Here is a 23,289-nt window from a genome sequence, read left to right as displayed (position 1 = left end):
AGCTTAACATACAGGTCTGTACCCCCCCCCCACAAACACACAATCATAATTACTCACATCACTAGTATCACAGACATTCAAATTCCATCATGAAATCTATTCGGCTTTCACAGTACACTGATTTTCAAGTTCAAACGCTAGCTCTTCAAAGGTGCTGAATTCGACCATCGTGCAAATCGCCAGATATCGTATTCAGGAAATTAACATAAGGGCGCACATCACTGAAAATGATGCCAGTTTTTCTCTATAAAAATGCTAATTAAAATCATTTAAACAATTTTTGATATCTGCCATCTGTGATACACTTGTAGGATTTAATATTACTAATCATTACCAATCCAAATTTATGCAAATTTCTGCTCATTTTAATGCTTACTTTTAGAATCTATGTTTTTTCTTAGAATAAAAATAAATTAAGATTTGTTCCAAGTCTACCATGTTACAATACTGATAATTCAATAAAAAAAACTTTTTAGACTGCAACAAGTCTGTCCTAAAACATTGTATTTATTTGGATAATGAATTGGAAATTCAAAATCATATTTGCTACACAAAGTACAATTATTTGAAGTTTGAAATATATAGTGGACAAAATAAAGTCCAATTTGAAAGAATTTAATGTTGTTTTTAAAATAATCACTGACCATTTAATTGGGTCACAATAGACTTTGAAAGTCAATGCATGCTTTTTTCGTAATACACGGCCCAAAATGCCGGTATTTTTAAGATATTCTCAAATATTCAATTCCCAAGAGAGACATATATCAAACAATTTGAATGATGGGTTTTCTTAATTTTAGATCTTGCCACAATAATACACACAACTTGGAAAATGAACATTTTAAAGTGCCAAAATGACGTTCCAGCTACCCATACCCCCAAACTTTAGAACATAGGCCTTTGGCATATCCGTATATACTGCATGATAAAGAGCGGGGGGGTGCGGAATGCTCACATACTGTTTGTCCACCATGTCATATTTATGATTGTGAATATTTTTGAAAAAAATCAATCACTTTTCTGATATCAATGGGAATATAAATACAGTTTAACATGGCCTACTATGTTGCTGTGACCCTAGAATTCTCAAAAGGGCAAAAAGTAGCACATTTTTCACTAGGTGCGAACTTGTTTGAAGCGCTGTTTTATAACTTTGGAGCGACTAGCAATAAAAAGAAATGACACTTTTTAAGATGTTTAACACTGATTCCAAAAATAAGGAAAAACTAAAATATTTTGTTCTTAGAAGGCAGCACACCACTAAATCCTTCCGCATTTGGTGTAACCCTTGATAGTCCCGGTAAACATAGGTCGGTAGTGCAAACAAGTGGGTGTCCCTTGGGAGCAAGATGAGTAGCCATGATTGTTTATTATAATTAAATCAAAAGATATGCAATTGGTAAATGTTCAGAATATCACAAAATGATGCATCTTGATCTGGTCAAAAAGTTTGGCTCCCAAAACTAATCCGCGTACGGACATGGTAAGGAGGCATTCGTGCAAGCTGAAAATAAGGGTGGCGCTGTTCAGGTCCCCGTAGCTTAAAAGTTAGTCTCAACTTGTGTAAAAAAACCCATTTTAAATTAAATTTTAATCTTTATTTAAGACATTGGTGCTACCAAAATATGAAAAATGGTTTTACATGGGGTAGAAAAACAAACTTACTTTCATGTATATTTACACGTATTTCAATGGGAGTTTATTTAGTGGTGTGCGCCCGAAACTTCAAGAGCTAATTACAGCCTGTGGGCATTGTCTACTGATAATATAGAGGGCAGTAAACAACTCAGCACACTGAAAAACCCCTATAAGCATGGTTTGGTGCATGTAAGTGGAGGGCAAGAGGTTGAAATTAAGATTTTATGGTGCCGTTGCTATGGCAACGGGAATGTAAACATTACAAATTTGTCAGACTTTCCAATTTTAAGGTCATTTTTGTCAAATTTGGGAAACTTTTTTCAGTTTTTTGATGTGCTTTATGGAATATACATATATTAAAATACCTTATGGTGTAAAAACATTTTTTTAATAAAAAATGATGATTTTGGGGGTGTAATCCCTCCTGTTCCACCTTAGTTTGCTGTATTTTGGCTTTTGTACAGCGCCCAGAGGAGACCTATATTAGTTCATTATGGATTTAAGCTTAAAATGAATTACTGTTACATACAATCTGTACTTGGACATTATGATTTGAAAAGCCTGTGCTCGACATCCACGTGTAAAAGAATAACAGCTATTTATGTATTATGATCTTATGTAACAGCTTGTAACTATTAATTTGAACCAAAAGCGCCATTTTACTTGAATTGATCGTACTTAGCATAACAGTCACTATTACCTTGCATTAAGATAAGTTTATGCATTAAACATGTTAAATGTGAGAAAGTTGCGCTGGGGGGTTGTAAGAAACACCCGATTTAATTGAGTTACCTGGAAGGTAAAATTTCATCATTGTTGTTAAAATTAGCATAATTACTTCTTCTCAGTTACCTGTTTAGATTTTGTACACCAAGTCTATACATTGATAATATGTCAATGAACGTTTGAAATTATTTTTAGGGTATGTGGTGATTGTAAGAATCGAAAAGGTCTAGGGTAATCCTCGCCCCCACAATAATGCCTATGCTAGAAGGACTGACACTCATTTTCATGTTTAAATTTTTTCTCCCCATTGAAGTGGTACATTTACTTTTATTTGATTGCAAAGCAATGCCAAGATCTTTTTATATCTGTTTTCTGGTCATGACAACAACACAAATTTTAGCAAGAGAAATCGGAAGTGCGTATAGTCAGTATAATTTGAGACATTGCGATTTCCAAACGTAGACATCGGACGTACGTTGATCTATTCAAAACCATTCTCCTGTATCGAAGCGAGGTCACGTATTTAGCTATTTTTGAAGATATTCCACGTGCAAAATCGACGTAGATACATCGTTGATAATGTACAAAATGTGTCCATTTCACAATATGTTAAACTTAAAGACAGTCAAAGATAATGAACATACGAAGGAAAGTCTAATTATTATTATGATCTTTTTTTTTTGTAACAAATCATTATAATAAAGGTACAGCGATGTGTTAAAAATGGACTAAATTTAAACGCAATATTCATACGCAGAGATTGCCCATTGAAATGTGTGTGATACTTTGCGTACAAAAAATGACATTGCGATTTCCCATTTTGGATTCCCAACGTAGAATAAAACGCAGATGCTACGTTGAATATGCTGATTTTACCTCATGTCCATGCAACGCGCCCAATTTTCAGGACGAAAAAATCTCATTTTGAAAGTAAAGTCATGATGTACATGGATGTAGTGATCTTTAATCTACCGAAATATATGTTTTTGGGCAACTTTAATATTTGGGGAGCACAAAAAACAATTAAGTTTAATCAGCATGTAGATCAAAATTTTAGTCAAAATCAAAAGCGGCTTGTTTGAATCAGGCATAGACTCAGCTTACTGTTATCGGGACTGTTATTTTTTCAATCACTATGCCCTCTATCGACCTAGGTTAGAAGCTGTTAGATTAGATCAAATATTATAGTCTTTATTTCAGCTCATTTGTTCTCCTTCGTGACGAATGAGCACAATCCAGTCTGGGACCGAGACTAGCAATATTTAACACCGTATTAACGTACGTAAAAACGTACGCGAAAACGTACGTTCCACGTGTTGCGTTTAGAAAATCGCAATGTCTCTATTGTTACGCCGCCAAGTAAAACTAGTTTCTCAGCAGGCTACGATATAAGCTGTTTTAAGTGCCCATGTGTAGTGTAAAACCTCTTGTATAAAAGTGTAACATATAAAACTATCAGTACTTCAAGAAAACAAACTATATACCGATACCGGTGTCTCTTGTACAGAACTATAGCCCAATTTCATGCTGTTTCAATTTGGCGTTTATAGTAACTAGCAAACTGGAAAGTCCCATCTTATAATAATAATAATCTTATAATAATAATAATAGACGTTACCACTTTACATTGCAACACTGCCTGAGGAAATTGCACTGATAAATATGGATCTGGGAATTTCTGTCTTGACTGATTTTGTTATTGTAAACAAACGTGATCGCAGGGATTCCAATATTACTTCACAATAGCCCATGGTAAGAAGTTTAATAATTACCGGTATATCTTTAGTGAATAGCACATGATACTAACCCAGAAACACAAAACGTTTTCGACATCATTCGCAAAAGGTTAGAAAAGGTTGACAGAAAAATGTCGAGTTATAAAGGACATGGTATAAAACGTTTTCATAACATTCAACCACATTTTTGATAACCTACTGCATAATGTTATTTAAGTGTTGGCAAAATTATTTGGCAAAAAATGTTTGCATAAAATAACATTTTAAAAACATTTTAAAAATATTGTTGTAGTGTGTTTTCATACAAAACGTTTAAAACGTTTCTATGACCTATTATAACCCGACATTTAATGTTATTAAAACCCAAAATATAACATGTGTAAAACGTTGTAAAAACATTTGTGTGTTTGCTGGGAAGTTTACTCCCTTCAAACGATAGCACAGATACTATTAAAGTTACATATCACATGGTACTAAGTTTAATATATTCTCAGAATATTACACTCTATATTGCTATCTTAAGTCGATATCATAAGTGAAGTTTGCTATTTTCAGTAGAATGCGCATGGTACAAAGTTAAATATATCTTCAGAACATTACATTAATTCTATACTACGTTTGCTATCTTTAGTAGATCTGTGCCTATATCTCATTATTGCCAACTTCGATTTGATTGGGTCAGATCTCGGCACATACTTAATATTACTTACTTTGATATCACTAGAATATCACATTCAGTATCAAAGTAATATTTATCATCACCTTGATCACCTTTCTTGACACGTGAATTACGTTTGATAAAATCCATGACTTGATTGAAGATTTTGTCTGGTACTGATTCCTGAAACTTGACTGTCATAGTGATGAAATCAAGTAGAAGGTTGGTGGCAGGTGTCATTTCATCTTGGGTGAAACAGGTGGTCAGATCTGATGATATTTCGTAAGAAGATTGAGTGTAGTCGATCTGGTACTTGCTGAGAACAGGTTTCACATCTGTGGAGGTGATCAGATAGTTCGTCTTCACCTCATATGATTCAGTAGTACTTGTTGGAGTATCTTCCACAGCTAGCCGTGGGAATGTCTTCGCAAGCAATGACATACCAGAGTCTACGACAGAAACATGAAATTTTATCATTCAGTAGACATAAATAACAACACACAGTGTCAACACCCTGTATTATAAATATTTTTCCATACAGCTCCATACTCCGTTGGAGAGCGACGGGCGATTGGTATTTCACCGAACGCAAGAAAAGGAGTCCTATCTGATTGGCTAGAAATCGATCGCTAGATCGCTCAGTGGTAAAGTACAAACTCAAAATGTATTCAATTCTATTGAAATCAATATTCTATTATTGACACATATAAAGAAAGTTTACATATACATTGTGTTATATAGACCTGTGATTTAATATTCTATACAAGCACCTGGATCTTAGCTGAATGGGCTAAACGTTTTTTTAATGAGTTACACCCAGCATTTTACTGCCAGCAGACTGTTCTTCCTTGTGTGTGAAAGATGAGCCAAAATTCACTCTTTAAATAGTCTTCCACGTACACTTAATCATGGTTTTCATGGAAGAAAGGCCCAACTCCATGGAGTTGGGCCCTTCTTCCACAAACATTGGGGTAAAGACCGGGGTAAAGAGGAATTCTGTTCATCCATGAAATCTGCTTTTCACTACAATAAACTTTCTTACTAACATATTACATGCTTCTCTACTTGTGCAATTTATGGATAACTACCAAATTTCTGTTGTTATTTATAACACATCTGCTTACGGAACTGGCACTTGCAGTATATTAGTGGAAGAAGGGCTCGTATTAAGACCTGTACCGTTGCCATGGAAACATAACTAATTTTGAATGTATGTAATATTGTATGTTCATATATTAAAGGTTCCCTGAAGATGAAAACATCCTGTCTATAAAACTTGTCAAAATATTAAGTTTTTTCTTAATATTGTTACGAGTCGCACTTGACTCAAGGCCAAAATCACCTTTTACCCGAACTCACACGAATGCACAACACAAATACACTGTTTGGTTAAGCTAACAAAATCTAAGTCTTTAATTGAAAGCAAGTTTCGTTTGGTACAATATAATGACTACAAATGCACATATACATTAATCAAATATAATCACTCTTTATCTATTTTGTACTTAGCCAGCATTCTTCTTCTTGGTGATCATAAAGTTCTTGTAATGTTCTGGACGACTGATGTAATATATCCCTATTCTTGCATTGATAACTCCTTGCGTATAAAATCCTTACACGAAAATGGTGTTCTCCAAACACGTTTACAACTCCTTGCGCAATTCTCCTATACTAAACTCCTTGCGCCGTCCTCCTATGCTAAACTCCTTGCGCCGTTCTCCTATGCTAAACTCCTTGCGCAGTTCTCCACATTTAACTCCTTGCGCTGCTTTCTCCAAACTTGGTGCTATTTCCACCTTTCACACAATATCTTCAGGAAGCAGGACTGCGATGCAGTTGTCCCCACTTATTTTGACAGTTGCGTTGAATCAAAATACCAGACTTCAGCAAGTCGACAGAAGAATATATTTCCTTTCTTGGAAGAATAACGTTCTTTGACGTATTCTAGATCTTCTCCGACAACACTGGTAAATAGTAGTACTTTGACTACATAAAATATTTCTGGTTTGTAATTTCCTTTCTTTCAAGGTATTGGACTGTAAGCATAGCCCAGATCAACACTATCAACTGTGACAATAATTGTGTTTACATTTCTTATATATCAAGCATGGGAAAAACCCCATTCTATTATGGGCCATTTACTACCTTCACATTATGCTCAATCTGGGAAATTCCAAAGTCTTAATTATAACATTAACCTTTCACATGACATCACTTCCTAAGGGAAATCCCATTACATCACTTCCTGAGGGGAATCCCATATATGATGTCATCTCTTTACAATCTGAAGGGGTTTCCAAATATTCCAAATTAGATATGATTCAACTTGTTTTGCTCAATTTGAGAGGGAATTCCCTAAAATGTCATCACTCATGTAACTTTGTAAACAAAGATAAATCATCAAATTAAATTACTCAGGGCACATCACACCTCCCCTTAAAAGAAGAAAGTTTGAATGTAATGAAAACTTTCTTAAATGTTTTCTTCTGTTACATCAACTTCAACATAATATTAACTTCGAGTGCTTAACTCAACACACACAGTGACTACTTGTCACACAAGTTCCTTCTTAAAGGAATTTTTGTTTGTCAGTTTTTATGCAATTCTGGACAAGGCATCAGCCATTACATTGTCTTTTCCCTTAATATGTTTGATGTCCAGATTGTACTCTTGCAAGGTCAAACTCCACCTCACCAGTCTTTGGTTTTTGTTCTTCATCCTGTTGATGAAGGTGAGGGGATTGTGATCTGTGAAAACAAGCACAGGGTATACTGTGGTACCCAAATACACATCAAAATGTAGCAGTGCTAATAGCAATGCTAGACACTCCTTCTCAATTGTGGAGTAATTTTTCTGGTGCTTGTTGAATTTCCTTGAAAAGTAACAAATGGGGTGATCTATTTGATCTTCATCCTCTTGCATCACAACACCTCCACAGCCTATGTCACTGGCATCAACAGTCAACTTAAACTGCTTCTGAAAATCAGGTGCAGTAAGTACTGGTGAACTCATGAGTATTGATTTGACTTTGTGAAAAGCATTTTCACACTGTTCTGACCAAATGAATTTTGCATCTTTCTTCAACAAATCAGTCAAAGGACTTGCTATCTCTGAAAAGTTTGGACAGAACTTTCTATAATAGCCAACCATCCCTAGAAATCTCATGAGTGCCTTCTTGTTTACAGGTGTGGGGTATTGCTCAATTGCTTCAACTTTGGCTTTGATAGGTTTCACCTGACCTTGACCTACAACATATCCCAAGTATGTGACTGTGGCATGGCAAAACTCACTTTTTACCAAATTGACTGTTAACTGTACTTCAGACAGCTTCTTAAACAATTGATGGAGTTGTTCCATGTGTTGTTCCCAAGTTTGACTGTAAACAATCAAATCATCTACATACGCTTCACATCCCTCTATGTCTGCCACAATTTGATTTACCATTCTCTGAAATGTTGCAGGTGCGTTTTTCAACCCAAATGGCATAACTTTGTATTGGTAAAGGCCAAATGGTGTACAAAAGGCAGAAATCTCTTTGGCACGGTCTGTGAGTGGAACCTGCCAGTACCCTTTCAAAAGATCAAATTTGCTAACAAATTTTGCATTCCCAATTTTGTCAATGCAATCATCAATCCTTGGAATTGGGTATGAGTCTGTCTTTGAATGAACATTTGCAGCTCTCATGTCTGCGACCAATCGGTATGAACCATCAGGCTTGGGAACAAGAATGCATGGTGAACTCCATTCACTACTACTTGGTTCTATGATATCATTGTCTAGCATGTAATTGATCTCATTTTTGAGATGTTCCATTTTCAATGGATTGACTCTGTAGGGATGCTGCTTGATTGGTTTTGTATCACCAACATCTACATCATGAAATGCAGCATTTGTTCTACTTGGCGTATCAGGAAATATATTGTCAAATTTGTGAATCAAATTTGCAATTTGACTTTGTTGATCTTGAGAAAGATGACCTATCTTTGAGTCCAAATTAGTGAGCACATCAGAATTGTTCAATTTTACATTATACTCTCTGTGCTCCAGCTCTTTATCCTGGTCAAATGTGACATCAGAATTGTCATCTTTACTCTTGTCTACATTGGCGATTTTGTCTACATCGGCATGTTTGTCTACATTAGCATGTTTTACTGTACACACAGGTTTTGGAATGCCACTGTCACTTCTTTCAACATACTCTTTGAGCATATTTATGTGGCATAACTGCCTGCTCTTGCGTCTACCAGGAGTCTTGATAATATAATCTACTTCACCCACTTTTGACTCTACCTCACATGGACCATGATATCTGGCTTGCAATGGGTGTCCTGGAATTGGAAACAATACTAGAACTTTGTCACCTGGTTTGAACACTCTTTCTCTGGCATGTTGATCATACCATTGTTTCATTTTGGCCTGACCCTGTTTCAAGTTTTCTTTGGCAATATCAGTTGCTCTATTAAGCCTATGCTTAAAATTGGAGACATAATCCAATAAATTGATGTCTGATTTCTCATTGAGCCACTTTTCTTTCAACAACTTTAAGGGCCCTTGCACTGTGTGTCCAAACACTAACTCAAAAGGACTAAATCCCAAAGTTTCCTGAACAGCTTCCCTAGCAGCAAACAACAAGTGTACTCCCTCATCCCAGTCCCTCTGAAATTCCAAACAATATGTCCTGATCATGTTTTTCAATGTTTGGTGGAACCTTTCTAGTGCACCTTGTGATTCTGGATGGTATGCACTTGAGGTATACTGTTCTATACCTAATTGATACATGACCTGCTGAAATACTCCAGAAGTAAAGTTTGATCCCTGGTCTGACTGTATGGACTTGGGGAGCCCCACAAATGTGAAGAACTTGGTTAAAGCTTTCACTATGGTCACTGCTTTAATATTTCTCAATGGTATGGCTTCAGGAAAGCGTGTTGACGCGCACATAATTGTCAGAAGGTACTGATTACCTGACTTAGTCTTTGGTAAGGGGCCTACACAATCAATAATAACCCTACTAAATGGTTCATCAAAGGCTGGAATTGGCTTTAATGGAGCAGGAGGTATTTTCTGATTTGGCTTCCCTACTACTTGGCATATGTGACATGTTTTGCAATATTCAGAAACATCTTTTCTGAGAGTGGGCCACCAGAAATGTCTCAGAATTCTTTCATGAGTTTTCTTAACACCCAAATGCCCTGCCATGGGACTATCATGTGCTATGTTAATAACTTCAGTGTGGTAGACTTTTGGTACCACAATTTGGTGCACTACCTTCCACTCTTCATCGGCAGGTGCATCAAGGGGCCGCCATTTTCTCATTAGCACATCATCTTGTTTGTAAAAACAGACAGAATTTTGTTCTGCTTCTTCTAGGGTCAATGCCCTTTGATTGATCTCTTTGAGTTCTGGGTCATTTTGTTGCTCCAGAATTAGCTTGTCATGACTTAATGGGTGTCTCAATGTTTCCCCAATTTGTTCATGCTCAGAGGCTGTGTCATTTTGAGGGTCTTTTTATCCCTGGAGAAGGAAGTTTATCTTCTTTCTCATTCAACTTTGACACAAATGTGTCTTCCAAACTGTAGCCTATGTCATCAATTTGGTTGTCCTCAATTGTTTCTACAGAGGCCCTCTTACTCATTGCCCGTGTAACTGCACATGCAGGAAATATCTCCTTTTCCTCACTACTATCATCCTGCAAACAGGGCTTATCTGTAACTATTGGGTCAGGAAAAACCTTCCCCCTGCCAAATCATTTCCTAGCAACATGGACACTCCTTTGACTGGCAATTCGTGTCTAACTCCTATGGTTACAGGACCAGAAACCAAGTCAGATGTCAAGTTAATTTTGTGGAGAGGTACACTAATTATTTCCATCCCAATACCCTGGATCAAAGCATTACCAGCTGAACCATCCTCATTAAAGGGCAAAGTCCCTTCCAGAATCATAGACCGTGCACAACACGTATCTCGCACAATCTTAATGGGCTTTGGACTACCATTATCACCAAGTGATACTACTCCCTCTAACACAAATGGTTCAAATTCTTCACACACCTTGTCTGTCTCACCTCCCTTTTGTGGGAATTCTTGTTTTTGATTTGACTGACTTGTTTCTTTGACTCAAGTGACACTGCACATCCTACAGTATTACTAGCAGTTTGCTGCTGTTTTTGTGCATCTTGTTTGGCTTTTAAGCTCCGACACGTGGTCACTGTATGTCCTGGTTTCTTACAGAAATTGCAAAATAATTGGGATTTAAATTCAGTCCCACCTGTTGGTCTGGTATCTGAACTCCATGGGGTCCCTCTACCACCAGCACTATGCTGTGAATTAGACCAGGATCTGTGATTAGACTGAGATCTCCCTTCTTGTGTACCACCCTGATTTGCTCTAGGTTGGTTATGGCTGAACCTGTTTGAATAACTTCTGTTATGACTAAATCTACTCGCATTCAATTTGTGAGTTAAGCCATAGTCGTCCGCCATTGTCGCCGCCTCGTTTAGGGTCTTAATTTTGCTAGCGCTTTCATCCAAATGGGTTTTAATGTCAACGTGGACACATTTCTTGAACTCTTCTATAAGAACCAATTGCTTAAGTTGGCCGAAATCATCTTTGACTTCTTTTGAACCAAGCCACCTGTCAAACATTTGTTCTTTTACTCTAGCAAATTCTACATGGGTTTGATCTGCTTGCTTTCGTGAATCTCTGAATTTTTTTTTTTTTGCTTCAGGCACCAGCTCATAGGCCTTCAGGACTGCTTGTTTGACTTCTTCATAATTATTACACTTCTCTATTGGTAGAGCTGAGTAAGTTTCCCTGGCCTTCCCCACAAAACTACTTTGTAACAGTAGGGTCCAATGCTCTTTAGGCCATTTCAAATTTGTAGCTACCTTTTCAAAATGTTGAAAGTACTCGTCAACTTCTTTCTCTTTGAATTTAGGCACAAGCTTTACATACTTTGTAACATCAAACCCTGACTTTGACTTTGAGGAGAAACTTGATGAGTATTTGTCACCTAGTTTTGCTAACTTCTCTTGTTCAAACTCAATTTCTTTTTCTTTCAAATGTGCTTCCATATCAATTTTAGCTAGTTTTTCCTTTTCTTCCATAGCCAATCTTTGTTGTTCAAGCACCATCTTTTCGTGGCGTGCTTTGTCTTCCATTTCTAATTTCTTGTTTTCCATGTCTAGTTTTTGTTGTTCAAGAGCTATCTTTTCTTGTTTTTCATTCTCTAACTTGATCATTTCCAGTTTTTCTTTTTGGTCCATTTCTATTTTCTTTTGGTCCATTTCCATTTTCTTCATTTCTAATTGAATTTCCAACTCTTTCAATTTAAATGCCGAGTCCCCACCAATTTCAGTTTCTACTGCAAGTTTCTCTTCCAAATAGGATTTATTAAAAATGTCCTCCCCGACCAAAACATCAATCAAGGCATTTTTGATTATTTGCTTTCTTGTAGCTTGCTTTACTTTCAAGTCATAATGTTTGGCAAATGCCAATAAATCAGGCTTCTTCAACTCATCAAACTTCTCCCAATTTATAGTTTCAAGAAACTCTTCTGCTTTGAACTCTGCCATACTGTACTTTCACTTTCAAGACTCAGTATATTAAAATGTTGAAAGTACTCGTCAACTTCTTTCTCTTTGAATTTAGGCACAAGCTTTACATACTTTGTAACATCAAACCCTGACTTTGACTTTGAGGAGAAACTTGATGAGTATTTGTCACCTAGTTTTGCTAACTTCTCTTGTTCAAACTCAATTTCTTTTTCTTTCAAATGTGCTTCCATATCAATTTTAGCTAGTTTTTCCTTTTCTTCCATAGCCAATCTTTGTTGTTCAAGCACCATCTTTTCGTGGCGTGCTTTGTCTTCCATTTCTAATTTCTTGTTTTCCATGTCTAGTTTTTGTTGTTCAAGAGCTATCTTTTCTTGTTTTTCATTCTCTAACTTGATCATTTCCAGTTTTTCTTTTTGGTCCATTTCTATTTTCTTTTGGTCCATTTCCATTTTCTTCATTTCTAATTGAATTTCCAACTCTTTCAATTTAAATGCCGAGTCCCCACCAATTTCAGTTTCTACTGCAAGTTTCTCTTCCAAATAGGAGGGCAAAAATGTCCTCCCCGACCAAAACATCAATCAAGGCATTTTTGATTATTTGCTTTCTTGTAGCTTGCTTTACTTTCAAGTCATAATGTTTGGCAAATGCCAATAAATCAGGCTTCTTCAACTCATCAAACTTCTCCCAATTTATAGTTTCAAGAAACTCTTCTGCTTTGAACTCTGCCATACTGTACTTTCACTTTCAAGACTCAGTATATTAATGTCAACTTTTTTACAGTGTATTTCCCGGACGAGCCCCCAATTTTGTTACGAGTCGCACTTGACTCAAGGCCAAAATCACCTTTTACCCGAACTCACACGAATGCACAACACAAATACACTGTTTGGTTAAGCTAACAAAATCTAAGTCTTTAATTGAAAGCAAGTTTCGTTTGGTACAATATAATGACTACAAATGCACATATACATTAATCAAATATAATCACTCTTTATCTATTTTGTACTTAGCCAGCATTCTTCTTCTTGGTGATCATAAAGTTCTTGTAATGTTCTGGACGACTGATGTAATATATCCCTATTCACTTGTCCTGCAACAATCAGCGAAGTCCTTTGTACACTTGCATTGATAACTCCTTGCGTATAAAATCCTTACACGAAAATGGTGTTCTCCAAACACGTTTACAACTCCTTGCGCAATTCTCCTATACTAATCTCCTTGCGCCGTCCTCCTATGCTAAACTCCTTGCGCCGTTCTCCTATGCTAAACTCCTTGCGCAGTTCTCCACATTTAACTCCTTGCGCTGCTTTCTCCAAACTTGGTGCTATTTCCACCTTTCACACAATATCTTCAGGAAGCAGGACTGCGATGCAGTTGTCCCCACTTATTTTGACAGTTGCGTTGAATCAAAATACCAGACTTCAGCAAGTCGACAGAAGAATATATTTCCTTTCTTGGAAAAATAACGTTCTTTGACGTATTCTAGATCTTCTCCGACAACACTGGTAAATAGTAGTACTTTGACTACATAAAATATTTCTGGTTTGTAATTTCCTTTCTTTCAAGGTATTGGACTGTAAGCATAGCCCAGATCAACACTATCAACTGTGACAATAATTGTGTTTACATTTCTTATATATCAAGCATGGGAAAAACCCCATTCTATTATGGGCCATTTACTACCTTCACATTATGCTCAATCTGGGAAATTCCAAAGTCTTAATTATAACATTAACCTTTCACATGACATCACTTCCTAAGGGGAAATCCCATTACATCACTTCCTGAGGGGAATCCCATATATGATGTCATCTCTTTACAATCTGAAGGGGGGTTTCCAAATATTCCAAATTAGATATGATTCAACTTGTTTTGCTCAATTTGAGAGGGGAATTCCCTAAAATGTCATCACTCATGTAACTTTGTAAACAAAGATAAATCATCAAATTAAATTACTCAGGGCACATCACAATATCTCAAAAACAGTTTTGATGGAGTTGGGCCCTTCCACTCAGGTATTCAATTGTAATTCTCAAAATTAAATATATCACAATTTTGACTTTGATTTAAAAATCGTTACGGATAAAATGCAGTAAAATATATCCACTAGCAAACAGCAATCGCCGCTAATTAGTGTATTGCATTTCAAGTTAGTGTATTGGAAACAAAACCTGGATTTTACATGTCGAATCGAATTTTCTTGTAATAGCAACATCATATGGGGTACTAGAGTATGCGCAAATCGTAATAATGTGTAGAATAGAAACTCTGTGGTATCTCATATGATAGTCATTTGGTGTAAATGGTATGCTTAGCCTGAGTCGCTCGGCCTATCTCGAAAAAAATCGCCATGCGTAGCTGTTGAAAAACGAGAGGATTCGCTGTACTATCACGGCAATTTTTGACACGAAGATATAGGGATGATGACGCTGTGCAACATTTAAATGGTTAATTAATAGACAGGTAATATAATTATGAATTGTTAAGTTTTCATATATTTACTGTACAATATGTAGCCGCATTGATCAGCTCTTAACCAGCACCGGCAATCAGCGAGTCTGCATACTCACGGAGTATTAAAACCGTGTTGATCGCGTAGGCGGTAGAGATGGTAATTATGCGCTACCTAGCATTGCGAGCTAAATGGGCGTTGTGCGTTGGAAATGGCGGTAGTCGCGTGACAGAAAACTATAAATTACTGCATACTATTGCTAGAGTTTCTTGCTGGCGAGTTATATAAGCTTCATTAAATGCGTCATGGGTGTGATATAGAATGTAGCAATCCCAATCTGGACCTGTAGGCTAAAAAAGCCAAATTTGTTTCTTGTAAGTTGCTGAAAAGCATTAATGCAATATGAGTTATTTTTTAATTATCTTCCAGAGTCAGGATGTAGGTATCATTATGTCTACAAATGACTATATGGGGATATGCCATTGAAATTGATAGGTCCAAGAAATGGGCCTCACTTTCATCCTTTTGGTATAATAAGGATGCCTATTTGGGGGAGGTCAAATGTATCGCTAAGTTGACCAAATGTTGTGACTCTAGAGCCAAAATTGCACAACATATAACAGTTTGAGAAAAAAATTGGCCTTGATACCGGGTATAAAAATATAGGTCCAATTTCAATTTTCGGTAATTTTTTTTATAAATGTTCCACTTTCAAAGTATTGTAGACATGTCTCTACCCAAAACAAACGTAGGTACCAAGGGTGGCTTACCTACCTGCTTGTATTACCATGAAGATCATCCCGCCAGGCTCCAATAACTCATATAACTTTTTGACTGTTTCCTCTACTTTTCCCACATAATACATTGCACGGACAATAGTGATGAAATGGTACTTCTGCTCTGGTTCTATAGATCGCACAAACTCTTGGAAGGTTTGGTTGTGCCACTTGTATTCAATCCCGGCAATGTCGCTGCATTTCTGTACCATTTCTTGATATTTGGAGATCCGCTCTGTGCTTGGTTCAATGACAGTTGCATATATTCGAGAGAATTTCGTTTTCAATTTCATCAATTGTAAAGTTTCTTGATTACCTATTGGGAAAATTATATTACCTTTTTAAGTTCTAAGATATAAACATCTTGAAAAAAGAATTTATTTCTGCGCATTTTGACACCTCATTTGATACGATAGCCCAGAAAACAATAAAACACCGGTCAATTTAATGTAGTGAGGTCCAGATTTGAAAGTTGCACTTACATACAATACAAAAACACTCAGATATTCCTTCCATTATACTGAATAAAAAATCAATACAATTTACTGCAACTTTCAAATCTTGGGTTACATTGATTTAAATGTATGCTGTGACGTCAATATTTAGTCAATTGCTACAAATGAGGTGTTAAAATGTGCGGAAATGAATTCTGCTTCCAACGCATTTTACAGATTTGTAATACAATCGCCCGTTTTTGTATAATGGTCATTATTTAAGGGGGGTTAGTTATTTTTTAGATGTTTATATCCAATTCTAGTAGGGAAACTACTTCGATTATCAGGTAACCTCATACTTTATCATGACCTTGAAAATTGTCAGAGCTCAATGGTGATCACATCCACCAACTTTGATAACGATTCTATAATCTACATTATATTTGCATAACATCCCAGCAAACACAAAATGTTTTCGACATCATTCGCAAAAGGTTAGAAAGGGTTGCCAGAAAACGTTTAAATGTCGGGTTATGCAAAGGGTAAATAAAGGGTATAAAACGTTTTCATAACATTCAAAAACAGTTTTTGATAACTTACTGCAAACATTCTAACATATCGTTATTTAAGTGTTGACAAAATATTTGGCAAAAAAAGTTTGCGGAAAATATTTTTCAATCACATTTGGAAAACATTTAAAAATATTTTTGTAGCGTGTTTTCATACAGAACATTTTAAAACGTTTTCAGGACCTTTATATAACCGAACATTTAATGTTATTAAAACGTTTTTACCAAAACCAAAAGCCCAAAATATAACCTGTTTAAGAGTTCTTAAAAAAGTATATACAGAAACAGAAAACTATACAAAAACATACAAAATGCAAGCGGAATAGCCAAATACAGGGTGAGTAAAAAAAAAGGTGCAATAGAGCAAGAAATCGATATTTATGTAAGAACCAAGTTGAACTTTCCCATTATTGAAGGTTTCTATAAATGCCACACTCAATAGGCCCATTCTCCGATTAAGTGTTCAAGCTCAGGAATGACAAAATGCGAACCACGAAGAATTCATGAAAATCATTCAGAATCGTAAACTTTAATAGTTTCAGAACACAAAACAATGTATGGGTGATTTTTCAACAATCCTTCATTTTTTTAGCAATATTACTTGTACGTATTGGGGGTAACGTATCTGTGGTAACGTATCTGTGAAACCCTTTCCTACCTTTGTCTTAATCGTGCAAGTGTAAAAACTTACCGATTTAATACCCATACTTGATCAGTCATCACACAATGTACTAAAGTCTGGTATGGTATTTGGCTTCATTTATCACAGCGTTTTTTCCGAGGGGAGAAGAATTTAGGTAACGTATCTGTGACGACATGAACGTAACGACATGACTTTTTGCCATTAATAGACCGGATTTTGTTTACTTTGAAACCATTGTGTTATTTTCCACACATATAATATAACTACGGAGCCTGCTTGATCCATCACATAATTATGAGAACATTCATCTAGCCAATTATTTTCACAGATTGTTATCCATCAGAAATATGGTAACGTATCTGTGAACAATATTGGCGACATAGTCTCAAAGACCCGTTGGAAAAATGTAATAACCTGTGTTGTGATGTTTTATACTTTATAATTAGGGCATGGTACCAGCTAATGAAAAGTACCTATAATCCATTACATGCGCGCATGTTTAGCGAGCAGGGACATATTATACGAAACGCACCTTGGCTGGCGACATGGAGGAAAACAATGGATATGCATAATCAGCTTTATTGTTTTATACTTTCTAGGCATGTTACAACCTCTAGCCCCACACATTTTAGAAATCAACTCCTAAGTATAAGTTATATTAATAGAAGTTATTTCTTTCTGGCGAAACAAATTCAAGATATGCATGTATGTTTTTAAATGTCTTCAGGGTAATGCACCAGTTTATCTCACAAACTTTCTCACTCATAAACTCAAACCTGCTACAGGACCCATGACACGTTCTTCTTCCGATACTACTCTTCTCACCGCTCATGTCGGGAAAAATCGCATTGGAGATAAATCATTTTATGTTTCGGCACCCACACTCTGGAACAGCCTCCCAAGAACCATCAGGGAGGCATGCACACTGCCTAGTTTCAAGAAGGTGTTGAAGTCTCATTTTTATCCATCATATTGACTCTGTTTTTGTTATTGCTTTGTTTTTACGGCGCTTTGATCAAGTTGGAAAGGCGCCCTATTAAATGTTGTTTATGTATGTATTAGGGTGATTCACAAAAAATGAAATTGGTATTTTTCAACGGGACACCCCCTCATTTTGTTCATTTTGGTAATAAAATTATACCTGCAAAATATGAAAAAAATTCAAAAAAGTTTAGGGTGTGCTACCGGTCAATGAACTTTTGTACACAAAGTCAATGGGATTTTTCGTCAAAAATTTCAAACGCTTATTTCAGGGCCTAAAAAGTCTACCAGGCTTGCAAAACTGAAGTAAATGTTCAATGATATACCTAACTTTGTGAAAACATGGGTTTTACCAAATTAAAGTTCATAGTTGACTGTAATAATAAAAATGTTTCAAAAGTGACAGAGGGAGTGTAGCTCAAGAAAAGAATACCCTGGGATATCCCCTGGAATCCCACCAGGCACCCCAAATTTATACCTTATTGAACTGAACTGTTGATAAAAAAAAAGATTAAAATTCTTCACATATTAGTTTACCCCAATGGTGATACCAGCTTTTGAAATCTTGTAATAGTAACTATCAAAATCCATACATCTGTATCAGGGGTGGTCATTATGGCCATACCTGATGAAGATTTGTATTGTTTGAATTGAATGACCACAGGAAGGATTAGATTCACCATGGTTGAAAAGAAATGTATATAAATTGGGGTCACAACATAAACACAACTTTATATTAGCCAAGTACCATAATATTTTGGCTGTTCCAGCAACTGCCTTGCCCCAAATGTAACAGTTTTCACAAAAATGCAATTTTCTGGAAAGCGGGTTAACATTTTACAATTTTCTTTAGCATTTATTTTAAGGACATTACTCACACTATGATCAAATATTTTTGGCACCATCAGGGAAAATTAACATGGCTTTTTTGTGTTGTAAAGAAAATGGCTCATAAATCCCATTGACTTTGTGTACAAAAGTTCATTGACCGGTAGCACCCCTAAACTTTTTGAATTTTTTCATATTTTGCAGGTATGATTTTATTATCAAAATGAACAAAATGAGGGGGTGTCCCGTTGAAAAATACCAATTTCATTTTTTGTGAATCACCCTAGTATGTATGTATGAAACAAGTCTGAATACGACTTGAAACTATGGGCGACAAATATTTGGCATTTTAAACACTTTATCGGAGAATATGTGCCTATAGTCACCTTCTGTGAAAAAATGAAGTGACTCGCTTCTACCGTTTGATTTTTAAGAGTCCTTTTGCTGCGATACCCAATTTCATTATTTGTCCCCGAGGTACCATGTATGTTGAATGGGAGCACACAATGCACGATAAATGCACCAGCTCTGAAACTGATTTTAACTTAAATGAGGTTGATTTTTGTGTTATTTCTATTTCTTTTTTTCTGTTCAAACAAACTTTCTAACATTACTTTAAGTTCTTCGTACCTCACTCGACTCCAACTACAGTTTTTTTTAAATCCCAATACGTCCAACTTACTGGATGTTTTGTAATTCACTCCACTCCAATTTGCGCGCATTTCATTTCGACATTTGAAAAACCCGCATACAAATTTATATGGTTTTGATAGAGAATAAAGTGAAAATGAAAATAACAACAAATAATGTTTCTTCTCCTTAAACAAGACCAATGGCAATAACACTTTGGGTGCTCCATTTTATTTCAATGCCAATGAGGTTAAGAAACTGGCAGTTGTTCCAAATCTACCTTACACAGAGTGGTCTGACATTCAAATGTTAGGTGTCTCTTGGACAAACATTAAAACGGGGTATCGCTATAAATTGTGTCATAAAAACAAAACGGTAAATGCTAATTCCTTGATTTTTTCACACAAGATCACCAATGGATATGTTATTTATAAAATGTTTTAAAACCTAAAAGGTTCAACTCGGTTCTTCAATAAAAATGGATTCTTTTCTCTATTGCACTTTTTTTTACTCACCCTGTAACTAATATACAAACAATGCATACATGGCATGAAAACAAGAAGTTTACATGAATAAAATGTTTTTGTAGTTTCATTTTGAAGAGCTGGGGTGTACATCCACCAAGTTTCATTACAATCCAACAAAGCCTAGACTTCTCCATAGTCCACATGCCCATCGCATATACTCTAGCTATTACATAAAACACAGACTTCAATTAATTTTTGCATAATTGATAGCTTTTTCACGTCTGATCTTTTTAGTAAGGGGTGGTGCAATAAGTATGTGTACCCCAGGTGGTGAATTCTCAAAATGGTCTGCCAAAATCGCTTGCCCCCCACCCTGGCCGTGCCAAAAATCTTTGCCCTCCTTTTGACATGCCAAAAACCTTTGCCCCTTTTGATGTGCCAACAAATCTTTGCCCCCCCCCCCTTACACATGCAAGATTTTTGAGAACCTGAATTTAAAACCTTCAATTGTCTTATCATCATATTTGAACGTGTTCCTAACGTTTTCCTACGCCTTTTTAAGGCGTAATAGAGAAACGGTGCCCAAAATATCTGTGCCAAAAATCGCTCGCCCCCCCATTTTAAACTGCCAAAAATCTCCCCCCTGTAATTCACCACCCGGGATACACATAATTATTGCACCACCCCTAACCATACCCGTTGTGCTTGCTAGCTGTGCAAGTGGACTGCTGACATTGGATTGCAGTTAAAATGCTAAACACGGCCGTTTAATTTAAATTAACCATGATGTTTTGTTGCGAGTATGATTGATAGTGTGTTTTAGGGTATGGGTATTTTAGGCATCCTTTATATACAATATATTGTTTGTTAAGGGGGTACTACACCCCTCGATAAATCTGTGTGTATTTTGCATTTTCTCAAAACTAATAACACAGTGGTAACAAAAGTTATGTATATTATAGGGGCAAGGAATCCAATTACTACACTGGAATTTCAGTGACCCAAGACAAGCGGTTCGTTATTTATGATAAAAAATGAGGTACCACTAGGATGTACCTCGTTTCCTATCATATATATTGAACCGCTTGTCTTGAGTCACTGAAATTTCAGTGTAATAATTGGATTCCTTGCCCCAATAATATACATAACTTTTGTTACCAGTGTTTTATTATTTTTTTGAGAAAAATGCAAAAATAGTCACAAATTTACCACAGGGGTGTAGTACCCCCTTAATATTGGGTTTCGCGTGGTGTTATCCCGAATGTTATAAATAGATAAATAAATTTGGCCATACCTTCACCACTGCCCACACCAAGCACACGCAATGGCTGATCATCAAGTTTATCACCAAACTTTTCAGATAAAACCTTCACTACATTTGAGTCAAATTCTTCCTCTGTCCATTTCGCAAGAATTTCAGGATGTTGTGTTTGTTGATTATATGCGTTGAGAGCGATCGAATAGTGGTCAGGGTTGCAGTATAATGGTTGTGGATGTTTCCGTTGGATACTTGGTTTAGCCATGTTGCAGTGTAGTAACGTAGTAATGCAGTAATGGCATGCCTTGTATACAGATCAAGAACCCTGGGTCATGATCAGACACTCCACTTCACTTCACCTCACTTCACTTCACTTGTAGCTATTGTCTCTGTTGTAGATAATGGAGTAATTTTGGAGCAAGTTATAGGTTGAATTGTAGTTTCATTTTTTGTTGTTGTAGCGACTGAACATACAGGGTGTCCCAAAAGTCCTGATACCATTTTAAACGTTCATAACTCTGGTATACAGCAACCGACCATAAACATTAAGGTATCTTTACACAGAGAAAACTCGTGCAATTATTTTGACAACAAATTTGACACATAAATCCACAGATTTAATAATAAACAGTTAGTCATATTACACATAGGACTGTACAATACGATTTGCGATACGGGACATGTCTGGGGATAACCAAAGAAGGAGAAAAAGTGATGAAGAGGACAATAAAAAAAAAAGAGGAAGAAGAAAAATGTTAATGTTATTTGGTTAGGCGATAGGTACAGGATGGGTTTAAGGAAGTCGGAAGGCTATAAAATTGGAATTCAGGATAGTTAATGGTAAAAATCCATGTTATTAAGAATTGAGATTTATGTTATTGCCATGCATACTCTAGTCGAAACTTACTTTCTGTCGCGACTGTATGGCTGGTGGTCTAATATTGACTCTTCATAAGATCTAAATTTCAATCTGAAGACTAACCACACTCCTCCAATCACAATCTGTCATTTTCAGGCAGAACGGAACAGATGACCTCACCCCGGGACCTCACCATTGAATATTAAGAGTGTGACACCTTTCAATGAATGAGACTGTGAAATTGCTCACTTAGAGAAGGAGTCAGACAAAATACATTATCACTTTTTTTGTACTTACACAATTGACAAAGAAGGTACTTCGTATACTCAAGTTACCAGATCGTCTGCGGCGTTCTGTCAGATCCCACGACCAAGCTGTCAAAATCTCAAGATCCAACCTGGTCAACCACCAGAGGTCATTCTTTCCATCCTCAGCTCACCTTTGGAATGCTCTAACTGGTCCAATTATCTCTAACCAGAAACGGGAGGTTAACAACTACCTTGGCGCCAACCCATCAGCGCTATCATACCGATAGCAGCTGTTAATGCCTTGCATAGTTTAGACATTAAAAAAAAGGGGTGCACAATACTCTTTCCTGCCAAGTGGCCAAGAAATTAACAAATTGATTCCTTGACCAGGAATTGAACCCGGGACCTCCCATTATAAAGCAGACACTCTTACTACTGCGCTGTCGAGGAATTATAGCATTGAAGATGTAAATGTTATCTGAAGGTTTTCGTTCAAATTACCGTATTTCTCCTTCTTCTCTAGTGACAAGCAAGATGGAGAAATAATTATACGAGTATATACATTTTCTCATTATTATTAGAAGTAAGTCTCTATGTTTTAAAACCAAAATGTATATCCAAGTACATGCAGATGTATGTACATCTGAATGGAGGAGCTTATTGGAAAAATACTTTAACACTACTGTATTGCTCCTATGTAATGTTCATCGCGTTCAAGAGTAACTTTGGAGATGGATTTTTTTGTTCAAGTTGAAATAAGTTCATAAAGACTCGCATCTATAAGTATTACTTGCCCCCAAATTACTCCACTATCTATATACAAGCAATAC

The 23,289-nt window shown here is 36.3% G+C and overlaps 1 protein-coding gene across 1 annotated transcript; it reads right to left on the bottom strand.

Annotated features, from left to right (window-relative positions):
* Nucleotides 1-4,806: 4,806 nt before the first annotated feature.
* On the bottom strand, nucleotides 4,807-21,617 carry LOC140167697 (histamine N-methyltransferase-like). Its single transcript, XM_072190994.1, has 3 exons — nucleotides 21,389-21,617; nucleotides 15,541-15,858; nucleotides 4,807-5,207 (listed from the first exon to the last, which is right to left on the bottom strand). The coding sequence occupies exons 1-3, from the start codon at nucleotides 21,615-21,617 to the stop codon at nucleotides 4,807-4,809; spliced, it is 948 nt and encodes a 315-aa protein (XP_072047095.1).
* Nucleotides 21,618-23,289: the final 1,672 nt, after the last annotated feature.

This window comes from Amphiura filiformis, chromosome 13 (assembly GCF_039555335.1).
Source record: "Amphiura filiformis chromosome 13, Afil_fr2py, whole genome shotgun sequence".
In the NCBI taxonomy this organism is placed as follows: domain Eukaryota; kingdom Metazoa; phylum Echinodermata; class Ophiuroidea; order Amphilepidida; family Amphiuridae; genus Amphiura; species Amphiura filiformis.
Note: the sequence above shows the minus strand (reverse complement) of the source record. Positions and strands in the feature narration are given on the sequence as shown.

Excerpts from the sequence above, each read along its gene's own strand:
- LOC140167697 (XM_072190994.1), bottom strand. The coding sequence starts at position 21,617 with ATGGCTAAACCAAGTATCCAACGGAAACATCCACAACCATTATACTGC. Across the intron at positions 15,859-21,388 it reads TGGTGTGGGCAGTGGTGAAG|GTAATCAAGAAACTTTACAA; the intron begins GTATGGCCAAAT and ends TTTTCCCAATAG. Across the intron at positions 5,208-15,540 it reads CTTCATGGTAATACAAGCAG|ACTCTGGTATGTCATTGCTT; the intron begins GTAGGTAAGCCA and ends TTTCTGTCGTAG.